The 25129-nt window shown below is 42.3% G+C and overlaps 1 protein-coding gene across 1 annotated transcript in view; it reads left to right on the top strand.

The window, feature by feature from the left end:
* SERGEF (secretion regulating guanine nucleotide exchange factor) overlaps nt 1-25129 on the top strand; it is a 234901-nt gene that overhangs the window by 146178 nt on the left and 63594 nt on the right. Inside the window, 1 exon segment of the mRNA XM_017672684.3 lies at nt 114-150. Within this exon segment, the coding sequence (XP_017528173.3) occupies nt 114-150 (37 nt within the window).

Raw genomic sequence — 25129 nt, 5'->3', positions numbered from 1 at the left:
CTTAAAATTTGCCAAAAAATGGTATTAGTAATATTAAAAAATAACTGTGATCATAAAATACAGTGGCTGAAAGAAATTTCTTTCTCTAATACAATATAACTTTCTTTTTACAGGTCTCTTGTGGCTCAGAGCATAATCTGGCAGTGATTGGTGAGTAATTAGTATACTAATAATTGTGTTTATTTTGAAACTCATGTGGCAGAGTTGGAAATGACTCTTGGTTAACCAAAGATAGGGCGCATGCATATTTGAATGTTGGGAGAGTCTTAGAAATGGAAGTCTTTGGTTGACTGAAGCTTTACCAGAGCCCCTTTTTAAAACATGTCTGTCTACATCATTAAACATCTCTAAGATACCTGATTGGGTGGCATTTGAGGATATTAAAGATCTTAGAGGCTACAGCATCATGTTTAGAAAGACATAAAAGAGAAAGAGGATTGGGCTCCTTCTGGTTTTTTGAATAAATCCCTCACACCAGGTTCCTTCCTCTTTCTTTGGAAATAGGGGGCTCTGCTGACTGCAGTCACTGCCCTATATTTCATGGCACTTAGGAACTCTCAGTTGAAGCTAAGCCTCTGATTAACTGGGGCTTCCTCTTAGTTGACTCTGGTTAACCAAGGCTCACTGTTTTATAAGCAGGCCTCTGAGTAATTCCTTTAAGAAGCCTTCTCATTGCTAACACAAGTAGACTCAGTCCGCAGCTCACAGTACATTGAAGAGTCAACACTGTAGGGCCCAACTGTCTGACTTCAGTACAGGCTTCCACTTACTAGCTGTGGGAACTTAGACAAGGTAAGTAACCCCTCCACATCTCATTTTCCTCTTCTTTAAAACGGGGAGGGTAGCAGTGCCCCCATCCTAGGCTTACTGTGAAGATTGAAGGGGTTAGTATATATAAAGCACTTTAAATAGTCTCAGTTCCTAGTAAAGGTGTTATGAGTGTTAGTTGTTATTACCTGGTATCATACATTCCTCTGGGCTTTAGTTCCCCCATCTATAAAACAGAGTTGTCAAAACAGAAAACCAAGGTTCTTTCCTGCTCTGATATTTTAGGATCCTATTACAACCCCATCCCTGCCTGCCTTGGGTCAGTGATTTCTGTTCCTGAATATACCCCGAGCCTCTGACTCTCAGCTTCCCAAGCTGCTGCTTTGTTTCCTGCCTGTTTGTAGCACCCAGAGCAGTGCCTGTGATCAGCAGAGACTAAAGCACTGTTTTTTGAATTGAGCTAGACTGGCTCAGCTGCCTGGGGTGGCAGCAGTTTGTTTGCAGGCCCCAATGTGATGTGCAGGGAGGCAGAGGCAGAACCAAGAACAGCAGAGCAAGTAGGCTGCCAGCCAGAGGGGGGTTGGGGAGTAGTTGGGGCTAGAGTCAGAGGAGAGAAAATGTAACAGCAAACCTGCAAGCTTTGCCGCAGCACCAGATACTTTGTACTGGAACTGCTGCAGCCTGGGTGTAATTAAGAAAGCTCATCAAAGGACAGGTGGAGCCTAGGTCTTTGCTGCTGCTGTCATGGGACTGGGAGAGAGGTTGGTTTCTTCTGAGACAGTACAAACAGGCAGATTGCAGGGGATCTAAATCTGTGGAAAAAAAAAATCCAGATGAAGGAGGCAGCCAGAACTAGCAGGGTAGCAGGCTGAGCTGACACAGGCAGCCTAGGCCTATAGAGCATGGACTCTGCAAGCAGATAGCCATGGTTCAACTGGCGCCGTCTCTGTGGGAGTTTGTATTTTTCTGCCCTCATCCACGCAGTGGGGATAATTCCACCTTGCAGGATTGTTGTTTGGGGATTAGGTGAGAAAATATATGTGAAATATCTGGTATATAGGGTGTGTGTAAGATATATATATAAAATTCTGTTTTGTTTTGCATTTCTCTTTGTCAGGTGTGGAGAGGGCATAATAGCTTGTTGGTGTAACTATCCTAGAGAAGTAATTCTTAGTTGGGAGAGAGAAATGATAACATTCTGGAACGGTGTGTCCAGTGTTACCCAAGTGAGAAGAGTACCAGAGGCAGTGGGAGAGCAGGGAGTGCTGGTGAACTCGCCGAGGACAGATCTGTCATTTCCCATTGTCCTCACTGCCTGGGGCCCGGCTCACTGTCTGCTGAATGAGTGGTTCCAGAGTCAGGAAGGCAGGCCTGTTCACAAGGGTCTGGATGTGCCTATCTGCCTGTGAGTGAGCAGAGACCAGAGGCTTCCCACCACTGGAAGAATGGGGCCCCCAGTGGGTGCCCTACAGGGTGCAGTCAAAGCAGCAGGAAGTGACAAGAAACCACCTGGTAGCCTGGCTGGAGGCCAGCTGGAAGAGAGCTCCTGCCAGCAAGCCTGGTTCTCATGGGAGCTCCTCCCTCAGCCCTTCTATCATCACGTATGTTAGAGGGGTTTCCTGCCTTCAGTCTGATTCCCCGAGACCCAGCTCCTCACTGTCTGGTGCAGAATCCCACATGTGACAGGCATGAAAGGGTATAGAATAGACTAGAACAGAAATATAACAAAGCCAAACTTTGCTAAAGAAGGGCAGAGGCCGACTTAATGTCTAATGAGTGTGCAACAAACACATCAAACTGGAAAGGGAGGTGAAATAGAGATGGGTGAAAGGCCATAATTCAGGACCTACTCTGCCTTCGAATGGATACAACCCCACAAGCCCATTCATCATACTCACCTTTTTAGAGAAGCAAACTGAGACTCAAAGGTTAAACAGGTTGCCCAGGGCTAAGTAAATGGTAGAGCTGTCAGCCTGACTCTCAAGACTGCTCCTTTGCATCTGTACAGGGCCCAGGCAGTATGGGTGGTAGTTAAGAAGAGCATAGGCATTGGGGTCAGATTACCTGGGTTCAAATCCTGGCTCCTCCACAAAGCTGTAAAACTTTGTATAAGTGTCTTAACCTCTCTGTGTCTTGATCGTCTCACCTGGAATATCATATTATTGCATATTATTGTGCCAGCAGTGCCTGGCACAAAAGTAAAGCTCAATAAATGTTAGCTGCTATTATTATTATTATTATTATTATTATTATTATTATTATTATTATTATATTGAGTTCAAGGAAGGGAGTAATTATAAGATAACTCTAAGAAGGCCTAAGGTTCAGGTGGGAACTGCAGAAGCTAGAGAAGGAAGTCTCTTCTCTACCTAGGATGTCCAGGTCCAGGGCAGGATCTCAGCATAGCTGCAGAATGAATTTGTAAGCTGGATTCTGGGAACCCCAATCTGGGGGATCTGGAAATCCCAACAGCCCTGGAAACTGTGCTGTCTCAGATTTGTTCCAGGTCAGGATTCTGCTACCCAGTGTCCCAGACAGGGACTCAGAACTTGCATGTTCCAGCCAGAGGCAAACCCTATAGCAGCCTCATGTCAGGTTTCCTAGAGGATCAAAATAATTCTACTCTGCCACTTCACCTGCTTCCAGGTTTCTTTTATTCCCCTTCTCTTGCATGCGGTTTGGTCTTTTCCTTAGTTTTCCAGTGAAGTTTCTTTTGACATGTTTTGTGTTTGCCGTCAGGCACTGCCATGGCTAGACAAGACGGTGAGGAGATTCAAGTTCCTGTTCTAGACAGAGGAGGAACTGCTAGAGCTGGGCATAGAGAAACTCAAGTGACCAGCAGCAAGGAGGCAAGGAGAGCACTGAGGCCATCGGCCACAGCTGGCCTGGCCACTCTCTAGCTGTGTGCTCTGTACAATCACTCTACCTCACTGAGCCTGATTCCTCATCTATAAAATGAACCCACCCCTAAAAGTTGTTCTCCAAATGGCATGGGTATGCCAGGTGCCAGCTCAGTGCATGCCACGTAACAGGTGCCAAGCAGGTGCTTGCTCACTTGGCAGGTACTCTAGTCCTCTTTCTTCCTCCCTCCCTTCCTCCCTCCCTCCTTCCCTTCCTTCTTCCCTCCCTCCCTACCTCCCTTCCTCCCTCCCTCCCTCCCTTCCTCCCTTCTTCTTTCCTTCTTTCCTTCTTTCCTTCCCAGGATTTCCCTCCACATCTGACACAGCTGGCTGGCTGGCTCTCATTTGTGGGCATAGACTGAAGTTAGCAGAGGTGACATGAGGGCATGTGGCTACCACTTCCTCAAAAGATCCCTGGCTGCCAGAGGCAGGATACCCAGGCCCTGCTGCATCTTCGGGGGCCCTCACCTCTGTGTCTGGCTGAATTGGCTCCAGCTGTTTTACTTCCCCCAAGAGCAGCTTACTTTGGCTTGAATGGGCAATTTGTTTGCCTTGCCTCCTGATGTGCAGTTGTTCAGCCTTCCTTTCCTGCAGAGAAAAAAGAGCTGACTGTATTCGCTCTCTCCCTACTCCATGCAGACCCTTGGAAGGTTCTATTGGTGGCCTTTTCCTGGAGCACTCAGGCTTGCCAGACCGGCATTGTTAAAGGGTTAGATATTTGGCAGGGAAGTGTGGTGCCTCCTCCTTCTCCAAGCAAAGCCAGCTCTTTTACCAAGTTGGAGCTATAATCTATGTAAGGATTTTTTTTTTTCGATTTCACTGATGAAATAGAATTTCCTATTGTTGAACCTTTGTACTTCTGTAATATGGCAGAATATCTGACCTTGGTCTGAAACCCATCAAATAGGGTCATGAGGGAATTTAGAGAACTAACTTTTTTGACACTGGTTATTCCTCTGAGAGGCAAAACCTCCAAACCCCAGGGCCTTGTAGAGCCCTTAGAGGCAGGTATAAACTTGCATGGTCCTATGCACAGTGTGATAGGACAAGCATAAGTACGTTACCTGTATTGTTCCATTTAATCTTCCTAGTAAATCAATGAATTGGCACCATTGTTAACTCCATTTCTGGATGAGGGGACTGAAGCTTAGGCTGAGTAGTTTGCCCCACCTGTGCCATATGGTCTGGAGCAATCTATGTGTAGGATCTTTAACGCAGGCCTCTAACTTCAGAGCCTGTGGTCTACAAGCTAATTCTGCCTTCCTATAGGCCAGCGACAGTCTGACCTGTTCTTAAAGCCACCAGATAAAATTATTTCATCTCTTCATTTCAATATTTAGTTCCCCTTCATGTTGACAACTTCCATATATCCAGCCTAAATCTATTCTGCTTCAGAGTTTTTGCAGTTCTCTGCATAATAACTAGACAAAAATCATGAAATTAATGGCATTGGTTTGGAAAACCAGTCCTTTTAGGGTTCTTCTTCCCCTTCCTTTGTCCCTTATCTCTTTAAATAACTAATTGATTAAAATTTTGTATTACTAATTAATACATTTATATGATTTGAAACCTAAAAAGCATAAAAAGATTTAAAATGAAAAACTTCCCTCTTACACTATGCCCACCACCCTGTCTAGTGCCCAAAAAGCCTTCTGCCACATGGGCAGCTAATGCCTATCATTAGTTTCTTCGGTGTGCTTCTAGTTGTTCTTTGCACATTTTAAGTGAATACTAAGATATCTTTTTATCCCTCCTTCTATGCAAATAGTATTATACTGTACACACTTTTTAGTGTATTTTTTCTTTCAACAACTTCTCTGGGAAATCTTTCCATATCAGGATAAAGGCCTTCTGAGTTTGTTAATACAGCTATATAATATTTTAGTATGCCTGTGTACCTGAGTTATTTACCCGGTGCCTAATTGATGGACCTTTAGGTCATTTCCAGTCTTTTACTATTGCAATTAATGATGTAGTGAATAAGCTTGTATGTATGGTATTTCATGTGTGGGATAAATTCCTAGAAGTGAAATTATTGTTTCAAAGAGTAAGTGTATTTATTTTACAAGGTACTTCAAAATTGGCCTTGATGGAAATTTTACCGTCTTTCACTCCCACCAGAATGCATAAGACTTTGCTGTTTATGCAGCTTCCCTAATAGAGTGTGTTAAGAAACTTTTGTATTTTTGTACATCTGGTAGGTGATAAACTACTTAGGGTGATTTTTTTTTTTTGCCTTACTTTTTAGATTAGTACAGTATATATAAAGTACACAAATCTTAAAGGTTGAGTTTGATGAATTTTTAACATATGTATATACCTAAGAAACTACCATCCAGCACAAGATATGGAACATTTCCAGCACCGCAGAAGGCCACCTCCTACCCCTTCTCAGTCAATATCCTACCTGCAGAGCTAACTGCGATTCTAACTTCCGTCTTCAGAGATAAGTTTTTCCTGTGCCTGAAGTTCATATAAATGGTGCCATACAGTGTGTTCTCTTGTATGTCAACTTCTTCTGTTCAACACTTTGTCTTTAAGAATCATCCATTTTGTATGCAGCAATAATTCTTTATTGTTGATCAGTAATAGTCCATGGTATGAATATACCAGCACTTATTTTTCCATTTAACTGTTGAACATTTGGGTTTTTCTAGTTTGAGGGTTGTGAATAAAGCTGCTATGAATATTCTTATCTATGCCTTTTGGTGAACATATACATTTGTTTCTCTTGGCTGTGTAGCTAAGAGTAGGATTTCTAAGTCATATGTATGACGTTAGTAGATAATGCTCAACAATTTTCCAAAGTGGTTTTACCGGTTTATACTCTCATCAGCTATATATGAGACTTCCAGTTGTGCCATATCCTAGCCAGGTATTTTCAGTCTTAGTGATTTAGGCTGTTGCTGCTGAGTGTGTACTGTGGGATCTCACTGTGATTTTAGTTTGCATTTCTCTGTGGAGTGCCTTTTCATGTTTTTAGCCCACTGGGTAGCTGCTTTTGTCAAATGCAAAAACTTAAGTGCAAACACTTTAAAGCGGATTTTGTGTTAAAATGAGTTTTGTCTATATTTTTCTTAATGATATGTAGGCATCTTTATCTTATAAAGTCCTTTATTAGGTATGTATATTGCCAACATCTCCCAGTCAGTGGCTTGCTCTTTTACTCAATGTTATCTGTTGATGAGTAGATACTCTTAATTTTAATGAAGTCCATTTTATCCATCTTTTATTTAGTGGTTTGAGGTATTTGCTCCCTATTTAAGACATTTTTAGCACTCCATGGTCATGAAAACATTCTCCTTTGTGTTCATCTTGAAACTGTATTATTTTGCCTTTTACATTTAGGCCTAAAATCTGTCTCAAATTAGTATTAAAAACCCAAACATTGCTCCACAACCATTTATTGAAAAGTTCATCCTTTCCTCATTGAATTTTAGAAGTTCTTTTGTTGTCAATCAAGAGACTATGTATGTGTGAGTCTGTTTTTGGACTTTCTCTTCCCTTTCATTAGTTTGTCTATGTGCATGCTAGTACCACACCATCTTGATTACTGTAGGTTTATAATAAATCCTGATATCTGGTATTGTAAGTCCTCCAACTCTGTTCTTCAAGATAATTGTGGCCTTTCTAATCCTTGTTTAATTTTAGTTATTATGAATGAAGGTTGAGAACTTTTTTGAATATTCAAGAGCCATTTGTATTTTCTTCTTTATAAAAGGGTTTTCCATACTTGTGTTAGTTTTTCATTCCTACTATTAACAAATTACCACAAAGTAAGTGGCATAAAACAACACAAATGTATTATCTTAGAATTTGAGGGTCAGAAACATGAAAGAAATCTCACTGGCTAAAATCTGGGTGTGAGCAAGCTACATTCCTTTCTGGAGGCTATAAGGGGCATCTATTTTCTTGAATTTTCCAGCTTTTAGCGGCTGCCTGCATTCCTTTACTTGCAGTCCCCTTTGGTCTTCAAAACCAGCAATAGCTGGTTGAGTCTTACATCACATCACATCACTCTTGACACTGACTCTTATGCCTCTCTTCCACATTTAAGAATCCTTGTGATTACGCACCCACCTCTCATAATCCAGCATAATCTCCTTATTTTAAGGTTAGTTATTTAGCAAATTTAACTTTATCCGCTACTTCAGTCCTCCTTTGCCATGTAATATAAATACCATTCACAGGCTCGAGGAGTTTGGACTTTGGGAAGCCATTATTCTGCCTGCCACAATATTATTTGCCCTTTGTTCCATTTAGATGCTTGGTCCTCATCTAAAAAATTTCTAGGACCTCTTTATTTATTAAGGAGATAAGGACATAGTCTGTGATTTGAATTGCAAATATGTGTTCCCAGCTTTTTGTCATTTGTTTTTGCTTTTGGTATTTTTGTTAATTTGTCCTATTTTTGCCAAGCAACTGTTTCTTTCATTGTAGATGAACTTTATCAGTCTTTTCATGTATGGCTCCTAGATTTTGAGTTAGAGAAGTCTTCCTCACTCCAGGATAGAAAGGACTTCCCTCATATTTTATTCTAGTACTTCTGTGGTTTTAGTTTTTCCATGTAATTCTTTGATCCATTTGGAATTTATCCTGATACAATGTCAGGTGTGGATTAGACTTCATTGTTTTTCCAGATGGCTATTCAATTGTCCCAACACTATTTATTGAATTCCCTTTCTTTGGCTGCCTTCCTGGGTCCTGTGGCTACCAGAGTGGCCCTAAGGCATAAAGAGAGGCAGTGATTTGCTCCAAATTGCCTAGCTAGTCAGTGGCAGAGCTGGGGCTGCTCAGGCATTAGCTGGTGGCTGGTTCTCAAGGAGTTTTCCCAAGGAACTGTGGTCTCCTGGACTGTTCACCAAGCAGAGGAAGACTGCTTAGGCAGGGCAGTTTCTTTCAGTTCCCTTAGTTCTCAGGGCTCTGTCCCAGGTCCTGCCTCACTCAGCTCTGGGCTGATATACTCGTTGCCACCCTCACACCTGGCCACTAGAGGCACCATATTTTCTCTAGCAGGCCAGAAATGTAGTAAGACCTTTTGCATTCAGGAGAAATGTTTTTGCAGTTAATACAGAGATGATTTTATAGACTGTTGGTTATCATTCAAGTCACATTTCTTTTGCATCAGTTGTTTTCTAGGCATGGCCTCTCACCACGAGGTGTTGCCTTTTAGCTTTCCATAAAGGTGGGTTTTTTCACTATTATTCCTAAAGAAGCAATGTCAGGAGTCATTCTGTATGAGACCACAGGTGAGGGTGCCAGACAGTCGAGGAGACTCACATACTTGCTAACCTATTCTCTCATGCCAACCGTTTTGGGCACAAGATTGACCCCCATGTTTTAGCACAATGCTCTGGTCCTTTAGGGCTGCTTATGGTAGCAAAATTACAGTTGTAACCCACAGCACTTGTTTACAAATACTCAGGAGGCTTGGGACATTGCAGAGGTAACTCTAACTAAGGTGAACTCAAGATACAAAATACAAAGAGTGAGAGTAAGCTAGAGGCAACCTTCTGTAGTGGAATGGCTGAGCTCCGGTCCTAGCTTAGTCTACTGTTCTCTGTGTGATCCTGGGCAGTCACTCTCCCTCTTCTGGGCCTTAGGATCCCCATGTGAGAAATAGTTCTGAAATCTGCTGCACCATTCAAGTCTGTCTTCATGCCTATAAACTGTGTTGTACATCTTTTTGTTTTTAATTAATTAATCAATTACAAAAACTTTTTATTGTAGTAAAGAACACTTCATATGAGATCTCTACCCTCTTAACAGATTTTTTAGTGTATGATATAGTATTGTTATCTAATGCCATACAGTGGATCCCTAGACTTTATTCATCTTCCTTTTTGAAACAGTTGCTTTTCTTGGTCCATAGCACCATCTTCTCCTCGTTTCCTTCTATTTCATTGGATACTTCTTAGTCTCCTTTGTGGGCTCCATTCTCCTCTGCCTGAATGCTAAAGGTATAAACACTCCAGGGCTCTATCTTGGGTTCCCTTCCTCTTTATCTATATAGTTTTTCCAGTCAAGCTTATTCAGTCCCATGACTTTAAAAACTGTTGGCATGCTGATGATTTCCAAATCTTACTGCTCAGTCCTGACCACTCCTCTGATCTCCAAATTATGTATCCAAGTCCTATTTGACATCTCCACATTAATTTTAAGTAGGTATCTCCAATTTAATGTGCTCCAAAAGGAATTTTTGTCTTTCCCAAGTCCAGCCTTACTGGCTCTGTTTCTCAGTATATGGCATCACCATCAACCCAGTTGCTAAAGTCAAAAAAGTAGGAGTCAACATTGGTTCCTCTCCTTTCTTCATTTATCCTCACATCTAATCCCTTAGTAAGTCCTGCTGACTCTACCTCTAAAAGTGGTATGAAAACTTGTACTTTTCTCTGTTTTGCTTACTATCACCCTTTAGTCCAAACCACTAGAGTCTCTCCTCTGGACTATTTCCAAAACCTATAACTAAACCAGGTTCCCTCCTGTTCCCCACATCCCATACAAATAGAATCCCAATGGAATGGATATGTAGTGGCCAGAATGTTGTACATCTTAATAGACCTAAACTGTCTACATGTACCTGGTTTACACTGGGTGCTTTGCATATTGTTAAGTACTGAATGAAAGTTACATACAATATTTTCCTCATTCCTTCCCTGGTAATGCACCATGTAGCATTCTGGGTGCTGTGGAGGAATATAGCAAATGGTTGTTACCTCATGGAGCTCACATTTAAAGGTGGAGCCCAGAGCTATGAATTAAGTCTGGTGCATTATATGTACTTGATAAAAAATGAATTGATTGACCAGTCAATACAAAGCAGAGTGATAAGAACTGGAAGAAAGGATGAAAAGGAAGGAATGGTTAATTTTGGAAATCCTCATAGAAGAGGTGGTTCCTGAGCAGAGGAAGAGTAAAGAGCATTCTGTGCTGAGGGATCCACCTGAGCAAAGGTAAGGAAGACTTTAAAGTATGAATCATGGTTGAAGGACAAATGGTCAACCAGCTAGACAGCTGAAGATCAGCTAGGGCCAGGTGTCCAATAGCATGTTGAGGGACCTTGACTTTATTTTATAGACTGTGTGGAGTCATTATGGGTTATTTAGGAAGACGCTTCAGAAGTTGACCATTATAGCAGAAGATAAAAGGCTTAAAAAAAAAGATAATGCCTATTTACAGAGAAAAGAAAACCGACAGTACCTATTAAGTGCTGGCACCATTCTGAGCATTTACATATACCATTGCATTTCATCATCACCATGCAAGGTAGAAAGCAGACGTAAGAATTGTCCCTGTTGTACAGGTGGTAAAGGGGACATTCAAAGAGGTGGAACCCAGAATTCAGACTAACATCTGCTGACGCTTGAGGTCTGTGCTTTCCCCCTTATCATGCTGCCTCCCTCCAGAGGTCAGGTGTCAGCTTAATTAACATATCAAGCAGCATCCACTAAGCTCATAGCATGAAGATGACTTTGGAAGAGGTGGGGGTGGTGGTGGAGGGGAACAACAGCAGAGCTAGTACTTATCTGGAGGGACAGAGGTCAGACCCTACTGTATTGTCTATCCTCAGAACATAGCACCTAGGGGTGCCTTGACAATGGCCAGGCAGTCAGGCCCATAAGCCTGCTCTGTCCTTCCTTAGGAAGAAGCTTCCTGAGCCTGGGCAGCACCATGGTATCTCCCTTGACATCTAGACTCACAGTGTTGCCACTTATCTGCCAAAGGCCCCAACAAGCACCACTGCCCCTAAATACCACCTACCCTGTGGCTTCTGCCCCTGCGGCCTCTGGTTTCTGTGGAATCCCTTATTTGTCCTGGACACTACAGCCCATAAGTGAAGGATGGTTGTGACTGTTCTTTCCAAAGTGCACTCTCTGGGCAGGCCTTCAGCAATGTTTTGGTGCCCCTTTGGTCATTCATAGACTTATTCACTCATAAAGAGGCTGCGCCATGTAGTAGAAAAAGCTCTGAGCCAAGGTACCGAAGTCCAGCACTAGCTGCTGTACATTGGTCAAGCCGTTTTCTCTTCTCTGGGCCTCCTTTTCTTTATGAATAAAATAAGAGAAATGTATTGGATCATCTTCGAGGTAACCTCCAGCTCTGATACTTTCTGAGACTGTTTTGTTCTTCCATAATCTCATGCCATCACCCTAATGTGGGATTAGGGGATGCTTCTCAGAAGAGAAGACATTTGAGGTGGGTTTTAAGGATGAGTAAGAGAAAGAGAAAGGCATTCCAGGGCATTCAGAGGAACAAAAGCATGGAGAAGGCATGGCACATTGGGGAAAAGGAGGTCATCGGGACAGGGACAGAGCAGGGGGAGGCAAGCCTGCAGGGATGTCTTTAGCCAGGTCATGGAGACCTTGAAGACAGGCTAAGGGGTTGGGACTTCAGCCTGCAGGGTGACAGGGAGCAGGAAAGGGTCTAAAGTAGAGGAATGCCTTGATCTGATTTGTTTTCAGATGCCAGTGTCTGTTCAACAGAAGAACTGGGAGGAACAGTCATGGGTTTGATCTTGTGCCTTTGTAAGGTATTAACTCTTTAAGTTTGTAATTTTCATCTTGAGACAAGAAGAATACTGCTGACCTTCTGGCCCTCAGCACACTGGATGTCTGATCGTCCTGACTAGGCACTGTTGCAACTCCAGGCTCGGCCCAAGCCAGTCCCTCCCTCTTCCATGGCAGCTAAGAGGCTGACTTGGTCCTGAGCAGAGCCTAGGGCGGCGCATGTGTATGAATCCTGGGAGCCTCTCCCGTGTGCTCACTGCACATGGCGTGCAAGGCACCTCAGCTCACCCACCTCTCCTCATTGCACAGAGGCTCAGAAGGTCTCAGGGAATTCAGTCCCTGTTGTACAAATGAGGACATGGAATCTCAGGAAGGTTGCGTGATTTGCCCTAAAGCCAAATAATATTGTATAAGGAGCCTGAGGCCTTGGAGTTAGGAGGCCATGGGCTCCAATTCCAGCTCAGCTGCCTAATGTCTGTGTGACCATGGGCAAGTTGCTACTCTCTGTGAAGTGTGGGTTTCTCATCTCTGAAGACTGAGAGCTAACAACTTATTTCTGTGCTTGTCCTCATGTGAGTTATGGTGGTGAATTATGTGGTTTTTAGAAAAACTCTTGGCACAGAGTAGGTGCTCAGTTTCTCTGTTTTTGACTCACTTCAGGGCTTCTGGTGTTTCGCCTTGCTTCCCACATGGCCCTCTTTGTCATCTCGCTTGCTCTTCGACTCTTAAGTCAATGCCACAGACATATATTAATGAAAATACTCTCCCCATACACGGCATGAAGTTAGGCCCTGTGGATGGGGTAAGGGGACATAGGAAGTGACCCCCTTGCCCTCACTTTGCTTATTGTCTGGTTGGTATATATATTGGAGCAGAGAGGGCCTACCCTTCACTCTTGACAGAGAGCCAGGGTGATCTGACCATCAAATCTAGTGCTAATGATTCTTCTTCCTTCTCAGAAACTTGCTATGTGGAATGTGCCAGGCAAAGCTCTTAAATACACCATCTCACTATACTCTTATATACGTTCTTATATATTCTGTTTATGTATGTATTTTACATGTGCTTACATATACACTGTACCACCTAACCCTTTTCTACAGATGAGAAAAATGAGGCTCAGAAAAGGTAAACATCTTGTCTTAAGATCTTAACAACTAAAATTTGGTGGGATTTCTTTTTTGAACTTGATTATCTGACTCTGTAGCATTACTTTTATTAGATCACTTTTGTGTATTACAGAATAGTATATTTATTTAGTTAAAAAATAAAAAAATACTCAAGGCTTAATATTGGCAGTTTCCTGCCTCACCTTTTCCCCACCCCTGGTCCCATTTCCAGAACTAGTCATTTTGAATTGTTTTTAAAGTATTTACTTCTACAGTTCTAAATCAAATGCTTATCTAAGATAGCAGTTTTAAGTAAATAAATTTTGTCTATTGATTTCTTAACATAAATAGAAATTTAATTATCCTGCACCACCATCTCTTCATTTCTTCTCTCTGTAGGCTCCCGACTATAGTTAAATCATTACTATGTTATTGGACTATATAGTCCATTATTATGGCCAGTGTAAATAGTGTTCTCACTACTGAGCCAAGTCATGTATCTTGATGTGGCTCCTGTGTTGTTCTTTTTCTTTACCTGGGCTTTGTAAGATATTAATTCTTTAAGTTTGTGATTTTTCAAAAAAATTGTCTATTTTTTTTCTCTTCTCTTGATTGAGTTTCTGCATACTAATCACTAATGCTTCCCAAATGCCCCCAAGTAGCTTCATAACACCTGTTGGTATTCTTTTCACTGGTCAGGTACATCAACTCTATTAGCAGCCTCCCCACCCCACCCCACCTGACTCCCTCAAGAGCGTGCCCTCCTGCTCTGCTCTGAAATGCCTGCTCTAAGCCTGCACAGTGGCTGCCTTCTGATTTCTCTTTACCATTCTTTTGTGATAAACCCTGTTTCCCTTGCTCCCTGTCTTCCTCCTCCTTTAGATCAGTCTATCATTTTGGTGGGGCATGTGTTCCAGTAGCTTCCTGAGAAAGAGCAGTTGGAGGAGATATATTTTTTGATTTCTTGAATTTCTGAAAATACATTTACTCTGTTTTCACACTTGACTGATAGTTCAGCTGCATGTAGCATTCTAGGTTGGAAATCCTTTCCCTCCTGATTTTTGGAGGTCTTTCCATTGTCCTCTAGTTTCTAGTGTTACTATTAAGGAGTCTGTTTTTTTCTAATTCCTGTCCCTTTGTATGTTACTAGGGTTTTTTTCCCCCTCTTTGAAACTTTAGGAACTTTTCTTTATCATTGGTATTTTAAAATTTTATTAGATTGTACCTTGGTGTGGATGTTCTTTTATTCATTGTCCTGGTACTTACTGAGCCCTCTTAATTGGAGGCTTCACAGTTCTTGGAAATTTTTCTTGAAATATTTTTTGATATTTTTTTCTCTTATTTTGCTCTGTTCGTGATTCCTGGGACTTCTATTAGATATATATTGAATCTCCTGGACTTATCTTCTAATTTCCTTCACTTTTCTCTCCTCTTGATTTTTTGGTCACTTTCTGGGAATCTTTCAGCCTTTTTAATACAACTCTTTTTTTTTTGTATCATTAATCTACAATTACATGAGGAACATTATGTTTACTAGACTCCCCCATCACCAAGTCCCTCCCACATACCCCATTACAGGCACTGTCCGTCAGCATAGAAGATGCTATAGAATCACTACTTGTCTTCTCTGTGTTGTATGGCCCTCCCCGTGCACCCACCCTACATTATGTCTGCTAATAGTAATGCCCCTATTTTTTTTCCCCCTTATCCCTCCCTTCCCACCCATCCTCCCAAGTCCCTTTCCCTTTGGTAACTGTTAGTCCATTCTTGGGTTCTGTGAGTCTGCTGCTGTTTTGTTCCTTCAGTTTTTTTCTTTGTTCTTATACTCCACAGATGAGTGAAATGATTTGATACTTGTTTTTTTCTGCCTGGCTTATTTCACTGAGCATAATATCCTCCAGCTCCATCCATGTTGTTGCAAATGGTAGGATTTGTTTTCTGCTTATGGCTAAATAATATTCCATTGTGTATATGTGCCACATCTTCTTTATCCATTCATCTACTGATGGTCACTTAGGTTGCTTCCATTTCTTGGCTATTGTAAATAGTGCTGCAATAAACATAGGGGTGCATATGTCTTTTTCAAACTGGGCTACTGCATTCTTAGGGTAAATTCCTAGGAGTGGAATTCCTGGGTCAAATGGTATTTCTATTTTGAGTTTTTTGAAGAACCTCCATACTGCTTTCCACAATGGTTGAACTAATTTACATTCCCACTAGCAGTGTAGGAGGGTTCCCCTTTCTCTACAACCTTGCCAACATTTGTTGTTGTTTGTCTTTTGGATGGTGGTGATCCTTACTGGTGTGAAGTGACATCTTATTGTGGTTTTAATTTGCATTTCTCTGATGATTAGTGATGTGGAGCATCTTTTCATGTGTCTGTTGGCCATCTGAATTTCTTCTTTGGAGAACTGTCTGTTCAGCTCCTCTGCCCATTTTTTAATTGGATTATTTGCTTTTTGTTTGTTGAGGTGCATGAGCTCTTTATATATTTTGGATGTTAACCCTTTATCAGATCTGTCATTTATGAATATATTCTCCCATACTGTAGGGTACCTTTTTGTTCTATTGACAGTGTCCTTTGCTGTACAGAAGCTTTTCAACTTGATATAGTCCCACTTGTTCATTTTTGCTTTTGTTTCCCTTGCCTGGGGAGAGATGTTCATGAAGAAGTTATTCATGTTTATGTCCAAGAGATTTTTGCCTGTGTTTTTTTCTAAGAGTTTTATGGTTTCATGACTTACATTCAGGTCTTTGATCCATTTCTAATTTACTTTTGTGTATGGGGTTAAACAGTGATCCAATTTCATTCTCTTACATGTAGCTGTCCAGTTTTGCCAGCACCATCTGTTGAAGAGGCTGTCATTTCCCCATTGCATGTCCATGGCTTTTTAATATAACTTTTATTTTGGCTATCATTTTTAATTTCCAAGGGCTCTTTCTTATTCTTTAATCCTTTAAAAAATAATTTCCTATTCTTGTTCATATTGGCTGATCATCTCTTTTCTCAACGGACATTACTGGAGTTTTTTAAATGTTTTCTTTTGCTCTCTGCCTTGCCTCTGTTTCTTCTGCTTTTACCTTTTCTGTTCCTCTGTTTTGGGTTCTGTCTTACATATTGGCTACTGTGCTGGATGTTTTTCATTTGCCCTCCAGATGTCCTCTTCACCCTTTTCTGCCTTACTATGTGCCCAACAAGAGGATGACCTCTGCGGCGTGCACCAGCAGCCTCCCTTGCCCTCTGGCTTCTGTTTGGAATTGGCTAGTGAGAGGCACAGCAAGAGATCTGAGCACTAGAAAAGAGTGAAGTCCAGGTATTTATTCCCCCAGCTTCCTCCCTGCCCTAACTGCATCCCCCTATCAAGGGCCACAGCTCTTGCATCTGGCATCCCTCTCCCTAACTCCACCCTCCCTGGTTCTGGTAACTGCCCCTTCCCTTGCCTCTTCTGGCTTAGAGATCGTAAAGCTCTAGCTTTACCTAGTAGCCCTGCGGCACTAAACTGTCCTTTGTCAGTTTCCCCAAACATTGCCCATGCCTCTGTGAATGGTTCCTTTATTAAACTCTCCCCTGCTGCTCTGTTTGAGGCGTGTTCTGTCATCTGCTGAGATCCTGATTGATACAGAGTTTTCCCTAAAGATCTGGTGATCTTTGACTGTTCATATTGAGAAGTGAGACACTATGTGAGACTCAGTTTGCCTGGAGAGGGCCTACTGACTCATGGATGTCCTTGTAAAGTGTTGGACTGAGGAGTGAGCTTTTCATGGGTTAGACCTCTAGAGATCAGTATTTATGGGCTTTTTTTCTAATCTCCTGGCTTGGAGTGTATGTTTGACTGCTGACTTTCCGGAATAGGCTGGAGGAAGAAGGCTTGGGGTCGCATTACTCAGTATACAGACTGTCACTTAAACCATGTGTTTCATCCTTATCCTCACTCTCTCTTGCTAATGCATTTGCTTTTTCCAGGGCCTTCCTGGGTCAGTTTCTCCAGAGAATAAATATTTTATGTTCCAGTAGTGATAGCAGGTGGGTTACCTGGTTGTGTGTGTTGGAGAGAGTCTAAGCGACTTAACTGTCCCATTAATATGCTTTCAACCAATCCCTGTGATTTCAGCTCTGTCCTTACCCTGCTTTCAAAGCCACTTGATGCCTCTCACTCCTGAGGCGTTTGAATGTTCCTCAAGAAAAATGGGTTCCCTATTTATTGTCGCCATGAACAGGCCCTGGGAAGCAGCCACCTCCACTCTGTGCAGTCCATTATCTCCTCTATCTGTTCATCTGAAATGTGTTGAGCTCTCTTGTTTGCTATTCTCTCCCCTTCTTGGCAGATTTATACTTTAATTTTTATACTTTAATTTTTCCCAATCAGTTTAATGGGGCTTTGGAAGGGGGTAGAGATAAAGGGCTGGGCTCAATCTGCCCTAGTTAGTGGAAAGTTTCTGGCTGGCTTTTGTAGCCCAAAGGTAGAGGAAGTGGTCCCAAAGAGTCCCAGAGACCAGAAGGCAGGCTGGGAATTGATGGAAGGTTAGCCATCCAGAGCTGAAGCCTTGGCACCTGGCCTTTGTGTTGGTGGGACTTGTGAGTTTTTGTAAGTCTGTTCATTTTATTCATGCAGCACCCCTTAGATAAGTTCTGCATATCAAGAGAATTTACTATGATCAATTGGGAACTCATTTGGCAAATTTTTCAACAAATGGCATTGCATAGCAAAAGGCAAAAAAAGAAAAAGAAAAATGGTAGGGACTCTTAGATGCTTTTAAAAAATTTAATTTTGCTAAATGAAGTGGATGGTTAAAGGTTTATGGGCTTCTGCTATGGGAGGGGACTGCCTTTTTGAGGGAAGGAAACACAATCTTAGCTGATCTAAGCTAAGAAGAGGCCCGGGGTTATAGAACCATAGACATTAAAAGTAGAGGGGACTTTAGAAAGAGGAAATGAAGGCCTAGGTAAGGAAATGATTTGCCCAAAGTCATAAGGCAACTCAGAAGCTAAGCCCACCGTAACTTTGGGAGACAGAGTATCAGCAACTTTTGAGGTGAGCTCTAAGGACCCTCACCCTTATCGCTGTGACCCGGCAGCCATAGTATCAGGAGCCCTTGGCTCGTCTCACTTCTGGGTCGTTTCTGCTGCTCATCCACACTAGATATATCATATCCTCCATGTCCCTATGCCACAGTATCCACAGGTTTGCAGCACAGGCAGCCCAGTACTATACAGAAATTAGACCTGTTTCTTTTATTTCTTAATTTTGAGGCTCCTCAGACATTATCATATAAACTTAATTTTAGGTTTTTTCTTTTCAAAGGTAAGACTTCAGTAACTCAGCTTTTTGGGGAATGTAAGGGGATTTAAGAGCTCAGGAACATAGTAATACCAACTCTCAAAAATCACTGACCATGATAACAGTAATGGCTGACATTATCAGTCCTTACAATGGACCATGTACAGTTTTGCACATTTTACATGCATTATTGGTTCTTTACATTAACCATAAGGTAGGTACTATTATTCCTATTTCACAGATGGGTAAACTAAGGCACAGAGAGGTTAAACAACCTGCTTAAGGAGAAGACCATTGTCCTGGTCCTGAAGACAAAAGGTAAAAACAGACTAGTGAGGAAGTTTGGGGCAGAGGCAGGGATGTAGTTTTGAGTGTCTTGGGTTATAGCACCACATCTGGGTGTCCACACCACTGAATAACCTTTGTGTACTCCAGGGAGGGCCTGCAAAGTGCAGGTGTCCTTGGGAATGATGAGCTCATAGAATTAAATGGGTTAAAGCTGGAAAGGACCTTACAGGCCATCTATTCCCTCCCACTCCTCATCTTATACGAATGAAATACCCAAATCTTGGAGGAGGCAGTGGTAGGTTCCAGTTGTGAGCTAGCCAGAGGAGAGGCCCAGGCTGACTGAGAAAGCAGATCTCCCACCACTCAGCTCAGAACCCTTTGTTTCAAACCGTGTGTTCTCAGAGGGGAATATTTGAAATCTTCCAAACCCAGGACTGCCATCCCCTAGGGAAGATGTCTTTTGAGACTGCTCAGATGCTTTTGTTAATATTCTGTTTTTTTTTGTGACTTTAAATAATTTGCTTTCCCTCCAAGGGCTCTAATTGCACAGCTTTAAAAATAAAGATAATAATCTTGGTCTCCCCTCCTTGCTTTATAGAGACTTCCTGATGTTATAAAATTATAAGTATGGTTAGAAAAGAAAGGTAATAATTTTGCATGAAAAGCAAGATAGAATATCATAGTTTTAATATAATTCATAAATGAATTCGGTGTGAATTTTGAGGGCACTAAATCTTGAAAGAAAACTCACTAGGTTTCAAATCTTAGCTCTGCCATTTACTAGCTATGTTACTGTGGGTGAATTGCAGCCTCCCTGAGCCTCAGTTTCCCTATGTGGATAAAGAGAATGAGAATACGCAGAGGGTTATTATTGACAGTTAAATGGGATAATATATGTAAAGTACCTAGCTTCATGTCTGATACGTGACACTAGTAGTACATGATTCTATAGCTCCACGTCCTTGCCAACACTTGGAATGATTCAGCAGTCAGTTTTTACCAATCTGATAGTTTCTATCAAAATAAGCATTTTGTGTCACAGATAGGGTGTATCAGCTCAGGTTCATTCAGGAAAAACAGACCCAATAGAAGACATATATTAAGAGGTTTAATGTAAAGAATCAGCTTATATGACTGTGGAGAATGGCTAGGCAAGTCTGAAATCTCCAGGAAGGACAGGCTGAATGTAGACTCAACAGGAAGAACTTCTTCCTCAGGGAAACCCCAGTTCTCTTCTTGAGGCCTTTCAACTGATTGGGTAAGGCTCACCCAGATTATCCAGAATAATTTCCTTTATAAAGTCAACTGATTATAGATATTAATCCCATCTACAAAATACCTTTATAACAACATCTAGATTAGTTTTTGATTGAAAAGCTGGGTATGAATTGACACATAAAATTGACTATCACATGGTCCAACTTGTATTTTACAAAAATAATTCTGGGGCTGGGAGGAGGCTGAGTTGAAGGAGAGTCTGGAACAGAGAGAGGTGTAGAGAGGTCAGAGCATTGCCTTAAGGGAGGGGTGATGAGGGCCTGAATCAAGTAGTGGCAACTGAGAAAGTAAGAAGAGATTTGAAAGACTGAGCTTAGTTTGTTGGGATTGTGACTTAGTATGAACTGGGTAGAGAAGGAAGGGGAAGAATACGCAGGATCAGGAATGGTACCCAATTTTCTGTTTGGTAGACTGGGTAGATGTGTAGTCATTGACTGAGAAGGAAATAGGTGGTGAGAGGGAAGAGCAAGCTTAAGGCAAGGTGATAAATTTATTTTTGGACATAACTAAGTGTGAGGTGCCTGTAGCACATCGAAATAGAACTAGCTGGTAGGAGACTGGAATGAGACTAGCGCTTTAGAGAGGTCAGGGAGTTGTGTCTGTAGAGAAAGGTTAGAGAAGCAGATCTACTTAGGACATTTTTTCTTCATGTAAGTATGGGTAGTATTTCTGTTGAGTCCCCCTCTGACAGGTGTGGTGTGATGCCTTTGATAATATTACATCAATGTGACTATTCTGTGATAATTCTGCTGCTGCTATGCTAATTTGGCCCAGGACAGGGACTGTTGCCTAGCCACTTTTTCCAGAGGCCTACGCACCCTGCAAGACATTCTCCCTAGTCAGCAAGAAGCCATTGCAAGGGTTAGGTCCTCAGTAGGAGCCCATATATATGTGAGGGCTCTGTTTCCTTGAAAAAAATTCAGGATGGAGTCACTAATTCCTGGGGAGTGACCTGAAAGCACATAGCACAAAGTGTGACTAATGACTTCGTGTAGCAGCTCACTGCTCCAGAAAGCAAGGGCAGCCCCGTCAGGCTGTGGGGAGGAAGCACCCTCTGCTCTCCCAGTTTCCAACCTGAGACCTCCCCTCAACAGGTCTGCAGATAATGGATGGAGCTTTTGTGCCCTGGGAGGTACGGTACCAGGGGGACAGAGAGGGGATGAACATTCATTGAGCACCTCCTATGTGCCAAGCAGTGTGCTGGGCAACTTCATAATGATAATAATGAAAGCACTGACAGTTAACTTACCATATGTTTGCTTGGTGCCAGGGACTGGGCACCAAATTTGTTTTTTTCTATTTAATTGTTACAGTAATCTAATACAAGATAGAATTTACAAGTGAGGAAATCAAGTCAGAGAGATTAACTTGCCCAAGGTCACACAGTTAGTAGATATTTAAGGTGGAATTTGAAAAAAATGTTCAGATTCCCAAGCCCCATGTTCCAGACTCTCTGCCACCTCTCTCTCACACTGGCACAGCCACCTGTCCTCCCCCTGGTCCTGTCATTCAGGGGAGCAAGACTCCAGGGCTCTTTTTCTTAACAGTTCTCACAGATTTCTGTCTTCACAACCTTAAGGAGTAAGTGGGTTAGGAAGCACTGGATGGGAATTATGAGACTTAGGTTCCTATCCCAGCCTCAGTCTGCCCTTGGACCTTAGATCTTAACCTTTCGGAAGCACACTTTCATCATCTATAAATAGAGAAGCTAACAACCTCCCAGATTGTTCTGAGGATCAGATGAGGAGATTGCTGGAAAAGTGTTTTGTAAACTTTGGGAGCTGTTCTGTGGCATCTGCCCTGACTGCCCTGCTTTTCAGAATATTCTCTCTCCTGTTATCTTCCCTGACCCTGACTCCTCTTGTCCTTTATTATGATTTTATGACATTTTTATGGCTTTAAAGTCTCTGATAATCATGCCCTGAGGCAGGAGGCCACTGAAATTCTTACATAAATAATTCTTCCTCCTTGAGCCAGCTGGAGGGGGTTGGGTGCTGTCACAGATTTAGCAGCTGCTGAAGCTCTAACCAGGAAAAAAGGCTCTTGTCAGTCACAGGAGTGAATCATTCAAATGGCTGCTTTGCCGAGTCCTTCCCAGAGTCATTTGGGAAAATGAACAGCAGTGTGGCTTTCCACATTCAGTAGGCATAAAATGAAGCTTCTTTCTTTGAAATGTACCAGGTACATGTGTTTGAAAGAGCATGAGTTCTGGAGCCAGACTCACCTGGGTTTCATTTCCAGCATTGTCACTTACTACCTGAGTGACCTTGGAGAAGTCATCTCACCTAACTGGGCTTCAGTTTCCTCATCTGTAAAATGGACGTGATGGTACCTGCCTCACAGAGTGTTGTGCAGATGAGATGAGATCATGGGTATGAAGGGCCCGGCATGGTACCACATCTCTAAGCTGCAGAATGAGCATCTTGGAGTGGTGGATTTGGTGAGGCATGAAATCAGTCTGGTTTTCAGTGCAGAGGCAGAGGACTCAGTAATAGATGTTGGAATCACAATTCTATTTTTAGCTCCATCCAGCCTAAGGTTAAAAAATAACTACAAGGTCTTCCTTGAGTGACCCTTAATCCTCTCAGTGTGAGCACTGGCATGTCTGGGTGGGGCGGAGAGGGTTGTGCAGCTTCTCTGAAGGTGCAAACTCCTGCTCACACTCACGTGCTTAGTATCCAACACAGTCACCTTGGATACTGCCAGCTTCAAGGAAATCCATGATAATGCTTGAACATGAGTGTTTTACTCTAGTCTTCAGCAAAGTTCTCTGCCAGAGTGGCCCTCAACTCTCCAAGTTATGAAACTTTAGAGGAATTTCATCCATCACCCCTGCCCTTTTCACAGTGTGGCTGGCTTCGTGAATTTGGGGAGCAGAGCAGTAAATATTTTCCAGCAGGTCCTTTCTCTCCCCTCTGTTCTCAAGATGCACACGTACCCCATAGGGCCCCACAGCCCTAGTGCTCTGGGGAGCCTCCTGGCACTTATGTGATATAGAGGAGAGTGCTGGGCACACAGGAGGCATATAATAGTCAATGTCATTTCATGTCTTCCTTGTGACACAAGGGCACAGGGCTTCAAACCAAAGAGACCAGGGTTTGAATCTGAACTCTGCAGCTGGACACTGTGTGGCCCAGAGCAAACCACTGAGCTCAGTGCTGAGTACAGTCTTTGGCATCTGTCCCCTGGAGACAACAGTGCCCATCGCACGGGCTGCCAGGCGGAGCCGGAGATGCATGGGAGCCTCAGCACGGGGCCAGGCACCCAGTAAGCATATCACATATGAACTGTAGCATAGCCCAGGGAGGTTAACTCATTTGGCTAAGTTAGGCATTGTCTCTATTTTATGTACCAGGAAACTGAGACTGAGAGGTTACGAATCTTGCTTAAGGTTATATAACTAGTTAATAGCAGAATCTAAACTCTGAGCCCTGTCTCCCGACATTTCACCAGAAACCTCTGGAAAAGTCTAATAAATGCCCCAAACTTATTTATGGCTGGCCCCTGAGAGTCTTAGCCCTGCCTTTCTTCTGCTGAACCCTGCTTTCTAGAAATGGGCTGCTGATGAAAGATGTGTGTGTGCACACATGTGTGTACAAATATACTCATACAAATGATGGAACAGGAAAATGTCCCAGAAACCATGATTCCCTGGAGTGCTCCAGAAATGCACTATTTTGGTTAATGGATTTCCTCAGAGTACTAACCTTTTGGTTTCAGGTCTTGTTGAACATCATTATGAAGTGCGTTGCATCCATTCACTTTCTGTTCCTAGAAGGGGCTATCTAGTGAATGTAATTAAATCCTTCTTAAATGACAGAGTATCTTGGCAGGGTGTCCAGTTATCATCAGAATGACAGCCGTGATGTTCAGGACTCTGCTAACAGTCTGCATGTCTGTCTGGTTCTGACACTCACTGTACCCTTTAGTCATGGCCGCAGCTCTCTGTGTGTGCTCTGTGTGTTGGAAGTGAGCAGCAGGATAATGATCCCCCTTTCAAAGGTGAGAAAACTAGGATTCAGCACGAATACATCATTTGAGGATCATATAGTCTGATAGTAGTAGAGCTAGACCTGAGATGACATTTACCGAGATAGTGTAGTATAGCAGAAAAGGACAGATTTCTGAGTCAGACATACCGGGGTTCAAACTGCAGTTTTGACTCTTACTAATGATATTTACCTTGAGCAGGTTACTCACTCTCTCAGGTCCCAACATTCCTCATCTGTAACATGGGGAGAATATTATTTCCCTTTCTGGGATTATGTTAAGGTTATTCTAAGAAATATATATAAGGCAACTAGCATTGTGCCTGGCTGGAGTAGGTCCTCAGCACTTGAAAACTATTATTCTGTCTCCTAGTCCAGATCTCTTTCCAGTCTACCAAGATGTCCACTGCTGTGGATGGAAGATACAGAGAATTAGACTGGACTGTCTTAAGCCCATCAAACCTAGAAGCGCCTTTTTGAAGTAAATCTATTCACATTAGCTTTAGGGTGGTGGGGAAGGGGGTATGTGTTTTATCTCTCTTTAGTAACAGAGACCTGAGACAGACTTTTATTCTGACGTTAAAATTTAATATTTTTACATCAATATAAGAGATGCTACAAAGCAATAAAATAAGTATCATATATGAATGTTATGATGGTAAATACCCGTAGTCTGGAAATGCTTTTTGGATCTTGTAGGTCTGTCTTTTGAAAATATGAAAAGAATTAGAATAATTGAACAGGAAACATTTCATGTGGGATCAAATGTGTGGAGGTAAGATAGTGTAAGACATACTCTGCTTGGCTAGAACAGAAACTGTGACTGGTAGGGGAGCATCAATGATAAGCTTAGAAAAAGGGACTTATATATAGAGCTTCATATGTACATGAAACATACACATATGACTCTCATCTCCTTCCCATTTACATTGCCAACCTAAAATTCTTAGAAATGATCAGAGGCATTAGCTGAATAGATCTTTTTGCATTCAGCCTCGATCTGTAGGAAGG

This window comes from Manis javanica, chromosome 11 (genome assembly GCF_040802235.1).
Source record: "Manis javanica isolate MJ-LG chromosome 11, MJ_LKY, whole genome shotgun sequence".
NCBI lineage: Eukaryota > Metazoa > Chordata > Mammalia > Pholidota > Manidae > Manis > Manis javanica.
This window is presented reverse-complemented; position numbering and strand designations above follow the sequence as displayed.